General features: G+C 37.5%; 1 protein-coding gene across 1 annotated transcript in view; it reads left to right on the top strand.

Moving 5' to 3' along the window:
• Positions 1-1,842: 1,842 nt before the first annotated feature.
• Positions 1,843-17,958, top strand: part of TEX9 (testis expressed 9) — a 67,051-nt gene continuing 50,935 nt past the window's right edge. Inside the window, exons 1-4 of the mRNA XM_074234608.1 lie at positions 1,843-1,947; positions 2,029-2,093; positions 4,394-4,457; positions 5,381-5,460. Coding sequence (XP_074090709.1) covers positions 1,891-1,947; positions 2,029-2,093; positions 4,394-4,457; positions 5,381-5,460 — 266 coding nt within the window. The 5' untranslated portion in view covers positions 1,843-1,890. The remainder of the gene's footprint in view (positions 1,948-2,028; positions 2,094-4,393; positions 4,458-5,380; positions 5,461-17,958) is intronic.

Raw genomic sequence — 17,958 nt, 5'->3', positions numbered from 1 at the left:
CCTAATAATTAGAACTATCCAAAAATGGAATGGGCTATCTTTGGGGGTTGTGACACCTGTTTATTCAGGTTGACTAGATTAGATGACCTATGTATTTCATTTCAAATCAAAGATTCTGTGATTTGCACATGTGATCTACTTTGAGGGATAGTTGGCTTGATTTAGATTAAGTGACAAACTCATATAGAACTGCTTTGTGCTCTTTCCTCATTTATTTGTCATCTTCCTCAACTATTTTTGTTCTTTAATTTTTTTTTTTAGATTTTTCAAGGCAATGGGGTTAAGTGGCTTGCCCATGGCCATACAGCTAGGTAATTATTAAGTGTCTGAGGTTGGATTTGAACTCAGGTCCTCCTGACTCCAAAGCCTCTGTCCACTGTGCCACCTAGCCACCCTTGTTCTTTAATTTTCAATGTGAAGACAGGTAACATGAATGCAAAACAGGATTAAATTTCTGTGATCTGTGAACAGATGATCTACCCTTTCCATTTCCACTTGCCCCATCCCCCCAAGCTTGAAAAATCAATTCAATATCCTTAGCTCTCTTTTTCCTGTAACTATCCATGCCTGGGATAAATAACCAACCAAGGGATGACTATACTGCTTGGGAGATTGAATTAGATAACCTGGTCCCTTCCAATCTAAGTAATATGATTCTTTTGTTGAAGTATCTATCTAGTTGAGCAGAGTGAAGAATTCAGGAGACATAAAACCAATGGGTTATGAGGGACATAAAGTTAATTTTCAAACTCCTTCAAAGGAATGAGTTGAGTTCCCTAATGAAACTCTCCCTTGGGGGGAAGAAGTGGGGAATGACTTATCCGGGGCAGAATTTTACATAGGACTAACTCATTATGGCCAAATGTCTCCTTTGGGAAACAGAACACAAACAAAAATGATTAACTCATCACTTCTTTGTTAAGTAACATTTTTCTTCATCACTTCATTTCATCCTCCCCACCCCTGCTGGAGAGCATATCTTCTTCCCAGACAATGTCAAGTCCAAACGCCTCTACTAACCTTCAAGACCTTCCAGAATCTTGCCTGGCCCTACTCTCCAGTCTTGTTTCCCTTTATTTACTCTGCTCCAGCCAAACAGGTTACTGCTGCGTCTTTCTTGCAGCAACATGCTCATTCCTGCTCGTATACTTCTGCTGCATCTCTCCCCCTCTCCGGTCCAAAATCCTCTTTTTCTTCAGATCCGGTTGAAGCCCCCCCCCCCCCCCCCCCCGGGGCCGGCTTTCATCAGATCCAGCAGTTTTGCCATGTATCCCCGCGAGCCTTTGCCTTTCGATGACTAAAAAACGCTGGACTGATCGTTTTGATCAGAGAGCTGGGGAAACATTCAATAACGCAGATTAAAGTTAAATGTATGTCTAGGGTCCTTCCCCCTCCCCACCCCCGGTGAAGAAGTTTCCCGCGGAAAGGTGACTTCCTCGCACGTGCTTCCACTTCCGCTTTGAGGCCTGTAGGGATAAGTTGCTTTTTGTTACTTATTTTTTTAGTTTTTTTGCAAGGCAGTGGGGTTAAGTGGCTTGCCCAAGGCCACCCAGCTGGGTAATTGTCAAGCGTCTGAGGCCGCATTTGAACCCCGGTGCTGCTCACCAGGGCCGACGCTCTACCCACTGCGGCTAGGTGCCGCCCCGATAAGTGGCTTTCTGGGGACTCTAACCTCGAAGCTGCCCGATGCCCCACATGGCGGGCTGGCGGTGTGCGGGGCCTCGGCCTCGCGGGCGGGACCTGCAAGGCGGCGCAACCCTCCGCCCGCCACTCCACGCCCGGAAGCGGCGCTCCGGAAGGGGAAGGAAGGGGCGGGGCGGAGGCACTCGCGCAGGAACCATCGCGAGACTATAACCCGTCGCCTTGGTAACGGCGACGCATTCCGCGAAGATGGAGACCAAGAAGATCGCCCTGCGGCCGGCTCCTTCCGCCGCCTCGGACGCCTGGGTACCCCGGGGCTGGCGCCAAGACGGGGTTGGGGGGCCGGGGGATTTGAATGGCATCTGAAGGGCGCTTGTCTTGTTTCAGAAGGGGGACTCCGCCGGGACCTTGAAGCCGATGAGAGACCTTCGGAGCAAGGAGGAAGAGTACCTGTACGGAGGGAACGGCCCGCGGCCTGGGTGGGGGAGGGGGCGCCCGGTTTTTCCCGCCTTCCGGCATCCTCTTCAACCCACCCTCCTCCTCGCCGGCTTCACGCGCCCTCCCTCGCGTCGCCCCTTATTCCACCATTGGGAAGGCCTGAGTCCATAAATACTGGTTTAGCGCCTCCGGTTTGCTTGGCGCAGGGGATGCCCGGAAAGATGAAGGAGGGGCCCCGGGGGGCTCCCGGCCTGGTGGGGAGGGGGTTGGGAGCGGCCCCGAAGGGGGGCATTGTAGGCGGGAAGGCCAGGAGGGAGCGCGCCAGAAGTATAAAGTATAAGCGTTAAAGTATAAGAGTAGAAGGACGGGCCGGAGGGGCAGCTTATGATGCTCCGGGGTGGCGCCTGGAGCTGCCGGGCCTGGAAGGCTGATGATGATGATGGTGGTGGTGCTGCTTGTGGGGCCAGTATCAGACTGTCATGGGGAGGGGGAGGGGGAAGGAGCCAAAGAAACGTGGACCTCAAAGCTGACAAAAAGATGAAGACTGAAAACTTTGCATATAATTGGAAAAAAAAATAAAATGAAAAATTTTAAAAAGTCGATATTCTGGGAAGACTTTGAATTCTGGATCATTCCATGGTCATTGTGTAGCACCTCTAGAGCTTTTTATAGTTAACTTTTTCAGTCCGTCGTCTAAAGTGGAATTCTTGTGGTGGATTCTCAACATAATCTTATAACATCCTTTGTAGATTATTCTTTCCAAATCTTTAGTAATGCACATGTAGAACATAGTTGTGTTATCCATTCATTGATCCATGTGTCATTTATTAATCAATTCTGCCAGACACATAGTAGGCAATAAATAAATATTTGTTTGCTAGGTACATTCATCATTTTACACCACCCTGCAGTGTAAAAAAGAATTACTTTATATTACTGTTTTTTAATGTCAACAATTAATGGTCTAGGTTGACAGAAGTCCACATTGTCACTTTGCAAATAAGACCTTCAGTCTTCCTTATCCTGATATAGTGGTTCTCTTTTTCTTTTTCCATGATGACATGGATTTTAATCTGCATCACTGGAAGGAATCTATAAATCTTTGAGATTATAAATCCATTTGATTATGGAATAATTTTATAGTAATACCCATTATAAAAACCAATTTTAAAATGTATTGATCTCCCCATTACCATTGATTCATTGTTTAATGTAAAATTTGTATCCTGATCTCCTTAGGCTTTACCCTCTACCTAATTCCTGGTGCTGTATAGGGGAAGGGAGTTTACCTTTTGCCATCTGGATGAGAGGGGAGACGTAAAAACCTGAGTTGGACTCCAGCTCAGGGCCACAGTCTTCTCTGACCTGTGGTTCAGCTAATCTGCTTGGCTCGGCTCTCTCTCTCTCTCTGTCTCTCTCTCTCTCTCTCTTTCTCTCTCTCACTCTCTCCTTATCCCTTCCTATGTCTTGTAACCTTTTAAATAAATTTTTGTTTTATTTCCAAAAAAAGTATTGATCTTTTGTTTTCATAATACTTCATTTCTTAGGTTATTCTTCCTTTCCTATCCATAATCCACCTCTGATAACAATGAATTAAAAAAAAGGAAACAAAAATAATTCATCAAAACTCTTTGTTCTTTGCACAAGATACTCATCTCCCAGTTCCCTGCATTTTCACTAACTACCTACCTGGAATTTTCCCTTTCATGGTCATACACTGAATTCCTAAAGTCCTAGTTAAAATTCTACCTTGTAAAAGAAGCTTTTCTCAATTCCTCATAAAGAGAAGGTATTTTATGATTCCATCCAATTGATCATATTTATCTGTCTCTAAATTTATTTTGTTTAATTATTTTATGTTAACTTCTCCATTACACTGTGAGTTCCTTTAAAGGGGGGGGGGCTGGGTTTTTTTTGCCTTTGTATACTCAGCATATAACAAAGTCCCTCAAATGTAATAATATTTATTAAATGCTTTTTGAATGACTTACTTTTTTCAATAGTAGACTGAGGAGATAAAATGAAGATTTTTTTTTGATTGATGCCTCCCTTGAGGCATCTATCACCTCCCTGAATCAAACATTTTCTAATACCAAATTATTGGCAACTTATTTCTGCTAAATTGGCAATAATGGCTTCTTTATGGAGCTTCAAAATAATGTTTTTGGAATTTTTGAAATAGATTAAGTTTCATTATGGCAATCTCTTCCATTTTTGACATAAGCCAACCTAATTTAGTATTTTCATCTAATAATTTTAATTTCATTAGGTACTTCAGTGTATCCTGATTTAACAATTTTTTTGTTTATTTTAGACGGTTAAATGCAGAACTTGAAGCAAAAACAGCTGAACTGGTTCGTCAAGCAGAAGAAGCAATAGTAAGTAAATATTGTATCTAACTGGAGTAGTGCAAAATAGTTTGGGCTTAGGACAGCTTTTTTAAAAAAAATATTATAAAAACACTTGCTTTCCTTCCTCTTTTTTAACACCCCCTTTTACCACTCGAATTTGGGTAACATTCATGAACAATTGTGTATTGTATGAATGACTTGTTTGGTAAATTAGCTGCTGTAAAAAATTGTACCTATGAGTAAGCCACAAGGTGACCTTTGAAGTTTGAGATACACCAGCTCAGTGTAAATTGAGCAAAAACATCCAACTTCTTTCTATAGGTATGTATGTGTGTGTGTGTATGTATGTATGTATGTATATATATATATATATATATATATATATATATATATATATATGAATTTAGATTAATTCCTCTGAAACCTCATAATTCTCTTTGGTTTGTATTACCCATACCTAACAGGAGCCCCATTCTCGCTTCCCTTCTTGGCATTGTCCCTAATAATTTAATCACTTGACTGTTATTACTGTTTGTAACATCATGGGGGTGATGCCATGACATGAACATGAATTGGATTTAAAGAGGAGGTGCTGTGCTCATTTGACAGAAGACTTCAATGAATTTACCAAAACAAAATTGGAAGTTAAATGTAATATCATTAATATCCACATGGTTGAAATAGGTACAATGACTTCTGATAAAGTCAGAATTGACAAGTCTCCTACCTGTTTTGTATTCTACACCTTCATTGTTTTGGTGGGGGTAAAAAAGTGAACTGCTACTAAGCATTCTCTGTCTCAAGGGATATCAGAGAGGGGAAACCACCTTTTATCTCTTTGAGGACCAGTGGCAGTCATTGATTGGCAGTCACCTTAGTCCGTGTTAGAGTTACTGGCATCCTTTTACCATATGGTATATTTAATAATACTTGTTTTGTTTCTTAATTAGAGAGATCAAAATGAGATACTGTCCAAAGTAGTTTCATCTCCAATTAAACTATACGAGGAGAAGGAAGATGATAATACAAAGTAAGTACCTTGTATCTTTATTACTGATGGTTTTAATAACTGGTATGGGATACATTTAAAAACAATAATACCTAGTTTTTATTATAACCCCTTAGGGATGGCTCAGTAGATTAGAGTGCTGGGTGTGGAGTCAGGAAGACATCCCTCTGAGTTCAAATCCCATCCCAGACACTTACAAGCTGTATAGCCCTGGGCAAGCCACTTCATTCTTTGTGCCTCAGTTTCCTCATATGTAGAAATGATTTGGAGAAGGCTATGTAACCAGTATCATTTGCCAAGAAAACCCCAAATGGGATCACAAATACAATTGAAATGACTGAAGAACAATCTATTTTTTATAAGTCCAGTTCTTAGAAGAACCAGTTAGGCATTTTGGAGAATATTAACATTTGTGGAAATGGAAGTATGATGGAAAGAGCCCTAGGATTTCAGTTCAAGGTTCAGTTCAGGTTCAAATTGTGTATCTAACAGTTACAGTTTCTATGACTATGACTATGAACAATTCTTTTTTTAAATTTTATGTTATTACAATAATTTTGTTATGAGTAAACATAACCCCCCCCCAAGAAGATGAGAGACCTCAAGAATAGTCAGAGAGAGAAAAAAAATGTTCTTCAGTCTGTGTTCAGATTCCAGTGGTTCTGTCTCTGGGGTGGGTTGCTTTCTTTATCATCACCAGAGAAGTTGCTTCAATATTTTTCCCACAGTTGCTATTACTAGCAGTATTTCCTTCCACTCTATTCCTCCCCACTCTCATCTATTCTATTCTTTCTGTCCTTTAATTCTGCCCCTGTCCAAAAGTGTGTTGTATCTGAGTACCCTCTCACACAATCTTGCCTCTCTTCTATCACCTATCCCCCCTTCCCTCCCCCCCCCCCATTCCCCCTTATTCCATCCCTTTATTCTCATTTTTCTCTAGGGTAAGATAGATTTCCTCACCCTATTAAGTGTGTATGTTATTTCCTCTCTGAGCCATTTCTGATGAGAATGAAGGCTCACTAATTCCCCCTTGCCTTCCCCCGTTCCACTCCATTGAAAAAGCTTTTTAATTTCCTCTTATGTGAAATTTCTTAAGTTTCTTCTTCATCTCCTTTCCCTTGCTCCCAATACTTTCCTTTCTCACCCACTGACTCCATCTTTTTACTATATTATACCATTATATTCCACTCCTTCCTGTGCCCTGTCTATATATGCTCCTTCTAACAGCTCTTATAAATGAGAAAGTTCATATGAGTTATCATTATCTTCTTCCCATTCAGGAATACAAACAGTTCAATATCATTAAGTTCCTCATAGTTAGTCCTTCTCTTCCACTCCCTTTATGGTTCACCAGAGTCCTTTACTTGGAGATCAGACTTTCTCTTCAGATCTGGTTGTTTCAGTAGGAAAGTCTTAAAGTCCCCTGTTTCATTGAAAGTCCATCTTTTCCCCTGAAAGAGGATGTTCAGTTGATGCTTGGGTTGTAAACCAAGATCTTTTGCCTTCCAGAGTATCATATTCCAAACCCTATGAATTCTTAATGCTGCCAGATCCTGTGTAATCCTGACTATGAAGCCTTGGTAGTTGAAGTGTTTGTTTCTGGCAGCTTTTAGAATTTTCTCTTTGATTTGGGAGTTTTGGAATTTTGGCTATAATATTCCTGGAAGTTTTTCTTTTTGGGATCTCTTTCAGGAGGTGACCAGTGAATTCCCTCAATTTCTGTTTTACCCTCTGCATCTAGGATCTCAGTGCAATTTTGCTGTATTATTTCTTGAAAAATGAAGTCTAGGCTCTTTTCCTGGTCGTGACTTTGAGGTAGCCCAATAATTTTAAAATTATTTCTTCTGGATCTGGTTTTTGAGGTCAGTTGTTTTTCCAATGAGATATTTCATATTTTCTTCTAATTGGGTTTTTTTTGGAATAGTTTTATTTCTTCCCTATTTCTCACAAAGTCATCAGCTTCCTTTAGTTCCATTCTGCATTTGAATGCAGAGAGCTTTCTTCAGAGAGATTTTTTTTATCTCCTTTTCCAGCTGGCCAGTTCTGTTTTTTAAGACATCCTTCTCCTCATTTGCCTTTTGTTTTGCTTTTTTTTTCCATTAGGCCTAAACTGGTTTTTAACATACTATTTTCTTCAGTATTTTTTTGTATTTCTTTCACCAAGCTGTTGATTTGGTTTTCATGATTTTTCTGCATCACTCTCATTTCTCCTTTCAATTTTTCCTCCACCTCCCTTAATTGCTTTTCAAAGCCTTTTTTGAGCTCATCCATAGTCTGAGCCCATTTTCTATTTCTATTGGAGGTTTTGGATCCAGAAGCTTAGATTTTGTTGTCATCTGAATATGTGTTTTGATCTTCCATGGGAGTAAAGTAATTCTCTATGATTCTTCTTTTTCTGTTGTTTACTCATTTCCTCAGTCCAAGACTAATTTACTGCACTTCCAAGACTTTGGGCATTTTTTTTTGGGGGGGGGGACACCCCACTGGGACCTTTATTCCTCCAAAGTCTTAAGCTTTCTTGCCTGTGCTTTGATATGTAGATGACCACAGCACTCCCCTCTGCCCTGGAGTTTTAAGGAGGGACCCTGCTGGGCTATCTTTGTGTGGAAGCTCAAACTACAACCTGGATCTGAGTGTGGGCAAATACCAGAGTCCTGCCCCTAGGGAGAGCAAAGAAATTTCAGTGGTCTCCCTTGACCTCCTTACCATCTGTGGACTGTGTTCTGGAGGTGCAGGCTGGTTTCTCCCAATTCTCACTGCAGGTTCTGTGGCCAGTGTTCCTCATTCCACACTCATTCTGGTGTAGCAGAATTCTCTCACCACCCCTTCAAACTGTCCTGTGCTGCACTGCGACTGGGGCTTTTTCCAACTCTCAGTCCTGATGAGACATACCTTTCCTGAGGAACTTCTAGGTTATCTTGGACTGGGAAAATGTATCACTCAGTCTTTCTGTGGGTTCTGCCCCTCTAAATTTTGACTAGAGTCATAATTTGACAGCTTTTGGAGTTTTGGGGGGAAGGAGTTCCCAGGAAATGCTGCCTTCATGCCTCCATCTTGGCTCTGCCCCCCCAGCAATTCTTTTTTCAATGTGATTTTTCTTTATTTTATTCCAATTACTTGTAAAGATAGTTCTTAACATTTATTTTTTGTAAGATTTTGAGTTCCACATTTTTCTCTCTCTCCCCTCCCCTTGACTTTGAGTAATCTGAAATGTTATCCAAATATGTTAAACATATTTCCATATCATGATGAACAATTCTTTTTACTTTACCTACTTTACTTTACCTACTTTACCTACTATTACACAGGGTTACACCTACTGTTAAGGAATACGAAGAGAAAGAAGACAGAATCACAGGAAAAGCATTTAGAATTAGGAGAAATAGGAAAGGACATTATAATAAAATCAAGGAAGAAATGAATTTAAATTGGAAACTTGGGGTGACTAGGTGGCGCAGTGGATAAAGCACTGGTCCTGGAGTCAAGAGTACCTGGGTTCAAATCTGGTCTCAAACACTTAATAATTACCTAGCTGTGTGGCCTTGGGCAAGTCACTTAACCCCATTTGCCTTGCAAAAAAACCTAAAAATAAAAAAATAAATGGGGAAACTTAACAGTATCTCTTGGCTGTAAGAGGTCAAGGAAAATGACATCAATAATGGCATTTGGTTAGGAAAAAAAGTTATTGATTTGAAACCTGGTAATCAACATGGATTGGCAACAAACCACCAGACTTCGCATTTAGGAATGAACTTATGTAAAAATGAGAAATGACCAGAAAAATGAGAAATGACCAAAAAATGAGATGTAATCCAGAACTATGAAGAGGATTAAAAGCTTATGATCAACATTTAGACATGATTTTGAGAGATATGGAAGAGACTGACAACTGTAGAAAATGATGATGATGAAACTTAAGAGTTTTATAAATCAACCAAGAAAAACAGTCCAATACTGTTTGTCTAAGACCATAAGGTTGTATCAGTAGGCTCTCCATGGAAAGATAACTGAAACTAAGGCTTTATCCTGTGGAAAATTAGAGATTCTGGATAATAACTTCTATGATAAAAACTGGTGTTCTAAAAGAACAGCACATGATACTTTATGATATTTAGAAATAATTTAAATGCACCCTTAAAATGCATTCATTTCCAATTAAGTCCTGATCTAACTGGCATAATAACTCATTCTTAGATGTTTAATACCAAACCTGCCAATAAGTGTAAGCATCATAATTCAGGATTCATTTTCACTGATTTAACTTGCCTCTTCAGCTTGTAGGTAAATATATATTTCAAATTAAATTTGTCTTTTCTTTGGAAAAAAAAAGTTATTCCTAACATTAGAATGGTTTGTTTTAGAAGAGAAATTTAGGACAGAGTGCTGAGAGAATGGCTATTGTAGATGAAGGGGGATGTAAAAGAAAAAGGACATAAGATGATAGATTAGGAAATTTTTTTTTCAGAATAGAGAGAGATGTATTTTTAAAATCATAAGTGAAAGAAGTCAATAAAAGGGAAGAGCTTAAAGATAGTGGAAAGAGAATGACTAAATGTGAGAATTCCTCCTTGTATTGGAAAGGGTTAGGATCCAGACCATAGATAAAGAAATAATGTTAGGAAAAAAGGTCGTACTTCTTTTCCTCTGAGATTTAAGAGAAGAATGAAAGGAGAGAATTATAGTGTGCTGAGATGAATAATGGATAGATAGAAAAAAGTATAGAAGTAAATTAACGATTGCAGAAAGGGTAGAAGAGATTCTGAGAAGGAAGTCTTTTGAACCCTACTGTATGTAGTAAGCCAAGTAGATAGATAGATAGATAGATAGATAGATAGATAGATAGATAGTAAATTGAAGGACTGATAAAGAGAAACTAGGCCCACGTTGTAACTGGACAGTACAAATACATATACATACATATATATATATATATATATATATCGAATCAGATCTATTTCTTTTTAATTTATTTTATCTTTATTCTGAAGAACTTGACAATTATCAACATTCTTCTACATAAATACTGATGGTAAAAACATAGCATGATATTATGAATTTTCACTATTTCTGGCATGCATCTCTTAAAAATGGTTATCATCTTCATTAGATAATTACCAACATTGCCCGACTGTCCATTTCTTCCTTTGAATCTCCCTCTTCTATTTTCTGTTCTCCTTTTTTTTTTGCTATCACCATTACAACCTTTCTAATACTTCCCAGCAACAACTTTCCTCCCCACCAAAAAACACTCCTCCTCCTCCTCTTTAACAGATATATATTCATTCTATATCTCTAATCCATTCTCTTTCTCTGCCAAGAAATGTGAAACATGATTCATCATCTGTCTACCGGAGTCATAATTTGTCAATGTATTTAACATAGATCTTAAATCTTTCATTTCCTTGATAATGAATATAATTATTGTACAAATTGTTCTGGTTATTCTCACTTCACTTTTTATTAGTTCATACAAATCATCACATATTTCTCTGAATCTATCGTTTTTGTATTTTCTACTGGTGCAATAATATTCCATTATATTCACATTTCGTAATTTGTTCTTCCATTCCCCAATTGATGGATGGATATCCACTTTGTTTCTAATTCTTCGCTACAAAAACGTGATGCTTTGAATATTCATATAGGCCCTTTTCTATCTTTCTTTCTTTGATCTCTCTTGGTTATGGGCCTCGTGGTATCATTGAGTCTTTTTTGTTATAGCACTTCTAGTGCAGAAATAGTTCTTGAAGCGAAAATAGGAACAAAGGAAAAATTAAGCAACTCTATTTTTCCTTTATTATTATCATTTGCCTTTCCACCCTAAGAAATTGTCTTAACCTTTCTAGGATATTCATCTTTCCCCTTTGATACTTTAAAACAATCTCTTGTGTTATCCTTAACTTCCTTTGACCACTTCAGCTTTTTCTGAGTTTAGCTACATGTGTCACATGCCACACTATCTTTATCCTCAGTTCTTTGCTCTTTGTTTCTTTCTTCTATGTATATTGTTTAAAAATCTAATGTGATTCCCTTTGCATCTCTGAAGCAACATTGGTCTCTTCATATTACTTGATATATTCCTCATTCGAATTGCTTCTCTCTTTGCTTTTCAGAATTTTATTCTTGATGCTTCCATACTACTTGGTTGATTTCTCTTACTGTCTTTTGTATCTAAAATCCTACCTATTCTTGTGTTGGATCTTTTGAAATCTGTTTTAATAATTTTGAGAGTTTATTTCCAGACTGCTTTATAGAATGGTTAGATAACTTCATAGCACCAACAGTGTATCAGTGTGCTGCCCTCCAATATTCCTCTCAACAGTAGTCATTTTCCTTTCTGAATCTTTGCTAATCTGTTTTGCAAAAATCTGTGGAGTATATCACATTATGCCTGATTTTGCTCTCCTTTTCTATCATGAACTCTGAAGGGAGTAGTTGCTACCTCCCATTTTGCCCAACATTTCCTTTAACCCACTATTATTCAGGAACTAATTCTTTCTTTTTAATGAAAATCAAATCCACAATGAAATTTCTCTATGTTGTTTTTGAAGGATGAAATTATTATTTAAGCAGGTCAAGAAGTTACGAGCTGTTAAGTTTGTTAGAGAAAAGCCCTGTGTATATTTGAATAATCAAAGTCATCCATCATGCCTCTGTGCCAGGCTTGTGATCTGCTTCTCAAATTCCTCGTATATTTCTTTTTTCTAATCCAAGTGCTCTCTATTATACTTTGATGACAATCATTTCTATTTCATCCTTCATTCAATTATTCTTCACTATGGTTCCCTCCTCTGGCACCTAGATTTCCTAATTAATAATAATTATTATTATTAATATTTAATCATAATACATTTAAATGATTAATAATAAGAAATCAGTGATTTCACCTATAATTTCATTATATAGTTATTAGGGGACTACTATATCTTCTTAAGTTGCATCTTTTACCTTTTTCCCCCTCTTTTTACCTCTTCCATTTCTTTTTTATACCTTTTCAGTCCATAGTCCTCTCAGGGGTGGCTTCTAAGACAGTTAAGTGATACTTATCAAATTTACTTTCAGTCAGTCAAGAAACATTAAGTTCCTATAACATGTCAGACTCTATAATGTTCTCAGAAAATGCACATAAAAAGATGACTTGGTCTTTTTCTATAAGGAACTTACATCTTTTAAAGATCTTTTTTTATGTTCCCTCTGGCACAATCATTTGTGACCAAGTGAATCACCAAAAATTGGTATTAATTTTGGGAATTTGTCTCTTATGTTTTCAATATACGATACTTGACTATGACAGAAATACAAATATTATCCACTCAATGTAAGTTACTGCAAAATCATCTCTAAGCTTCATTCAGTTTGAGATTTACAACCTTTAAAAAAACTACTTGTTGGTGAATAATTTTACCTCTAAATTCCTATTATCTTTACAGTTATTTATTACCTTTTAATAACTTGACAGACAGCCCCACCTCAGTTCCTTTTATAGTCTCAACAGCTTCCCTCCTTCCTTGTACTGCTTCCTATCTATTTAATCACCTTGCCCCACAGTGCACTCTGTTTATTTGCTATACACTCCAGTTTGTTCTTATTACTTTTACCACCTTGCCAACTAGATTCTTAAGTCTTCCTTTTAAGATTCCTGCTCCTTTGTCTTCCTTAAGTCTTCATTAACTTTCAAGTAACCCTTCATGATTCTGCTTCTCTTCTTTAAATATTCTTATAGGAACCATAAATAGAATTTGGACATGGAGATTGTTTTTGATTTTTCACTTTTCCAATGGGGTAGGTGCCAGTGTCTGAAAAAGTGACTTCAAGGTTGCTGTTATAGGTAATTGAGGATGCCTGATTAGCATGAGAAGTTCAAAAGGCTTGAAAATAGTTCCTCATATTGTAAAAATGACTAAACAAAATTGTAGTAAGAATAATCAACTATTTTCTGTTTTCTTACATTTGTATCTTAGATAGTTTCTATCCCACTCTCTTTCTTTTTTTTTTTGTCTAAATCATTGTAGCTATTTACAGATCTTGTTCTAGATTCTATTCTGGAGGTCTTCATTTCCCTCATATATACTTCCTTGTTATAAAGCAATCCCTTGAACTTTTAGAATACTTAAGGTACCCCATTTTAAATCTTAGCATGGGAATATCTTGTGAGGGAGCCTGTACCATGATTCACAATCATTTTTTGGTAAGGGAGCATTCTGTTAGAGACTACCTTCAATGAACAATTATATCAGAGTTCTTAGAGAGACTGGCATAATCTTTTTCTCATAAGCAACACTCAAACTGACAATATCCAAAAGTTTGCAGTCCCTGTAATCTATGTGAAAGTTAAAAGAGAGTATTAAAAAAAGTAAAAGAGAGTGAAAGAGCAGTAACAGAAATAGAAATAGAAAAGTAATTAGAGGATGATTTATTAACCCTATATGAGCTTTTCTTTTAATGCAGGCAATCCTTCAGGATTTTACATGAAGGAAATCACATTAGTATTTAAAATATTATTGAATTCATTGTGTTTACCATGTGACATGTACTATTCAAACATGTTTCCTTAATATTTAGAAATTAAAAAAAGAAATACTGTATCTGATATATCAGCATCTAAATGATTTCTTCACAGAAATTTCTGGAACTAAAAATTTCAAGTCATACAATTCCTAAAAGTTGCAGCTTGAAAATGATATTTTAAAATATAATTATAAATACAGTCAGTGATTATTATTGTTATTGATAAAAGTACTTCTATAACAGTGAGTTAAGCATACCCTTCCAGTGGTGGACTGAAAAGCTAAAGAAGGTTAACTAGTAGTCTGTTGTTTCTGTGAAATGAAGTGAGAGACTCATTTCACAAGTATAAAAATAAATGTTATTCTAGAGAATAAAAATAAATGTTTTGTTTTCTTATACTAAATTTTCTTGAAGTGTAAATTGTAAATGAATCTTCTATTTATTTATATAAAATACTTTTTTAAAAATTGCAAAATTTCATACAGATACATTTTATCAAGTGAAAACTTGATATTTGGATATTGGAAACTAATTCAGATATAAGGTTAATTTGGTGTGCTAAGCATCCATTTTATCATAAAATAATGTTACTCATATTGTAAGTGCTCAGTAAATTTTTGTCTACTTTACAAAATAATTTAAGTAATTCTCACCACTAATATACAGTATAGTAGCTTCTTTTACACCTAAGGTTATTCTGAATCAAGTTATAGGATGACCAGAACCATCATACATGTGTGGTTAATTGAAAGCTGTGGTCAGTCATCAGTCAAACATATATGACATACTTATGTATTAGGCAGTGTTAATAATACAAATACAAAGAAGAACATGATCACCATGCAGAAGAGGCACACATGAGGAACACTTATACATATATATATAGTATATATATATATATATATATTTACAGAATTAATACATAATAATGAAATACATAATACATAATTGGAAAGGAGGCAGTTGAGTGATCAGAAAGTGCATTCCAAACCTGGGAGACGGCCATTGTAGAGACAGTGAAGTGGGAAATGAATGGAATGTTGTAGATGAGAGTAGCAGGGAGGAGGTTAATTTTGCAGGGTCACAGAATACAGGAGGAGTCATTCCAATGAGGTTAAAAAGATAGGTTGGGAGCAGGATGTGATGGACTGTAAAAATTAAAGAGAGTTCATCTTTGACATAGAGGCCATAGAGACCATTGGAGTTGGTTGAGTTAGGGGGATGAAATGATTGGATTTGCATTTAAGAAAAACACCTTGACCCCTGGATGGATGGATGATAGATTGAAATGGGGAGAGATTTGAGGCATAGAGACCAAGTAAGAAGCTATTATAATAATCTAGGTGAGAGCTGTTGAAGGCCTAAACTGATGTGGTGGCTGTGTGAAGAGAGAGAAAGGGTTCAATATGAAAGATAATTGTGAAGGCACGATTTGGAAACTGATGAGATATGTAGGGTGAAGGAATGTAAGGAGTCCAGGATAATGCCATGGGTATGAACCTGGAAGATTAAAAATATGGTGGTACATTCAGCAGAAATAGAAAAGTTTGGAAGAGAATAGCATTTGGGAAAGATGAATTCTCTTTTGGACTTACTGAGTTAGAAATCCAGTTTGAAAAGTTTAATAGACACCTGGTGATAGGAAATTGAAAGTCAGGAGAAAGATTGGAATTGGATATATAGATTTCAGCATCATCTATATGGAGATGATAATTAAATCTCTGACAGCTTGAAAGGTTACCAAAAGAGAGAATATAGAAAAAGAAGAGAAGATGGTTCAAGATAGAATCTTGAGAAACATCTGGTTAGAACATTTGATATGGATGATCAGCCAGCAAAGGAAATGCAAAAGGGATCTTTCAGCTAAGGGGAGAACTAGGAGAGAGAAATTTTGTCAAGAAACCCCAAAAGGAGAGAGTATTTCGAAATAAAGGGTGAACAGTATTGTCAATTTGCAACAGACAAGTTGAGAATGATGAGGAAAAAGATCCAAGAGTTTTGCAGTTTTGATAATTTTGAAAAGAGCAGTCAGTGAATGTTGAGGTTGGAATTCAGATTTCAGAGAGCTGGAGAGTGAGAGGGAAAGGAGAGGTAATAAGTTTGGATAGCTTTTTCTAGGAGTTTGATTGAGAAAGGGAGAAAAGCTATAGGACCATAGCTTGAGGGCTTAGTAGGGTCTAGCAAAATTTTTAGAAGGATGGAGGAGACTTGGGCAAGTTTGAATTTAATAGGAAAGAAATTAGTAGATAGGAAGAAATGAAATATTTGAGAGAGGGAATGATTAAGGTTGCAATCTACAGGAGAAGACATTAAAGGATAAGATCAAGGACATGTAGAAGGGTTAGATTTGGCAAGGTAAAGGCTATCTCTTTGTTAGAGAGTGGGAAAGGGGACAAGTGGGAGAAAATGTCAAGGAGTTTTGAGATAAGAGAATGGGAGAAGAGAGGGCGCTTAAATCAAATGCCCTTAATTTTCTCATTAGAATGAGAATCAAGATCCTCAACTGAATGGGAAAAGGGAAAAGTTTGAAGCGGGAACAGAAGATCTAAAATAGCTTCTGTGAGGAGTGAGATAGGGACTATTTGTCAGAATAAAAGGACTACTTTATTATGTTCAGTTGGGTCCAGTTGAAGCTGGTACTGTCACTTGATGTACTATACCAAATAAGCACTAGTGTATGACTTACTTTAGTTCCATTCAGCAGAAGTGAATAGGAATAGAGGAGGCCCATGGTGAAAGTAAACTAGAGCTGAGTTTTTGACAAGAGCCTAGTGGCCATCATGCATGGGGGCAAGGGATTTCAGAGCAAAGGACATTGTAGTGTTTGAAATGAATAACTACAGGGTCGGGCTTGAAAAGGAAGGAAAATGTAATCAGAGCTGGCCACTAGCTGAGAAAACACTGGGAGGCAGGGAGTTAGGAGGTCTCATTGAGGGCAGAGAATAGATTTTGGAGTGTTGAGACTCAGGGATGGAATGAGACAAAGTTTCTAATTAAGGCAGTAAAACACTTAGGAGTAGTGATTAGATCGGGTGTGTGATCATCTCTTTGTTTACCTGAAGTGTCATGAAACACCAAAGGTTATGGGATTAAAGGAAGTTGGGTGGGAGATTATGAAATTTTAGAGGCATTATTATGAAGGTTGAAGTTAACAAGATTAAAGGCAAAAAGAGCAAAAAAGGAAAGGTGGTGACCCAGATCCTTGAAAAAGGAAGGAGAATGTGACCTTGGGGCTGGAATACAATAGCCACCATGATGTGCATTAGGTTTAAAAATTTGATGGAGTGGACTTCAAAGGAAGAAAGATTGTGGAGGGCTGGTGGTAAAGGGAAAATCTAGAAATAGCGGTGGGAACAAGGAATATTGCAAATCGTCCTACAGGATCAGTGTTTTTAGTGGAGTGTGTTGTTTGAGAAGGCCAGTGCTGGAGAAGATGGCCAAGGTTTGCAGCATCATGAAGGATAAGAGGCTAAGATGAGAGCTAATAGAGAGGAATTTAAGAGAAACAAGTTCAGAGTGAAGGGAAATTTATTTATTATGAAACAGGAATTTCAGAAGGTACAGTAGAAGGGGTGGGAAGGACTCATGGTCAGAGTAGGATTAATGGGCATGAGAAAAGGGAGATTTGGGTAGGGGATAGTTTGCTACTACATGATTAGTGATTAATGTAGGGCTAAAGTAAGAAATGGGATGTGGGTGATTGTTCGATATAGGGGTGGTATGGGTAGCAGATGAATTGTAAAGCTCATAGTCTCCAAGGGATGTTTTAGATGATGCTCCCATGAGCTGGGTCTCACTTCAGCCAAGGCCTGCTGCTGTAGCTGCTCCTTCTCTAGGGTGGGAAAGAGGTAGGGCAGAGCCAAGCGCAACAGGATGGTGGACAGTTCTTGACTGATCCTTGGTCTGGTGAGTCAATATCACAAATTTTATTTTCATGGAAAAGACTAACAAAAGGCAGATTGCTGGATTATTCTGCAATCTACTTCTTTCTCTTAGTACTCTAGAATAGAT

This window comes from Macrotis lagotis, chromosome 4 (assembly GCF_037893015.1).
Source record: "Macrotis lagotis isolate mMagLag1 chromosome 4, bilby.v1.9.chrom.fasta, whole genome shotgun sequence".
Taxonomy (NCBI): Eukaryota; Metazoa; Chordata; class Mammalia; order Peramelemorphia; family Peramelidae; genus Macrotis; species Macrotis lagotis.
The sequence above is the reverse complement of the archived record's forward strand: the minus strand, read 5'-3'. Positions and strand labels throughout refer to the sequence as shown.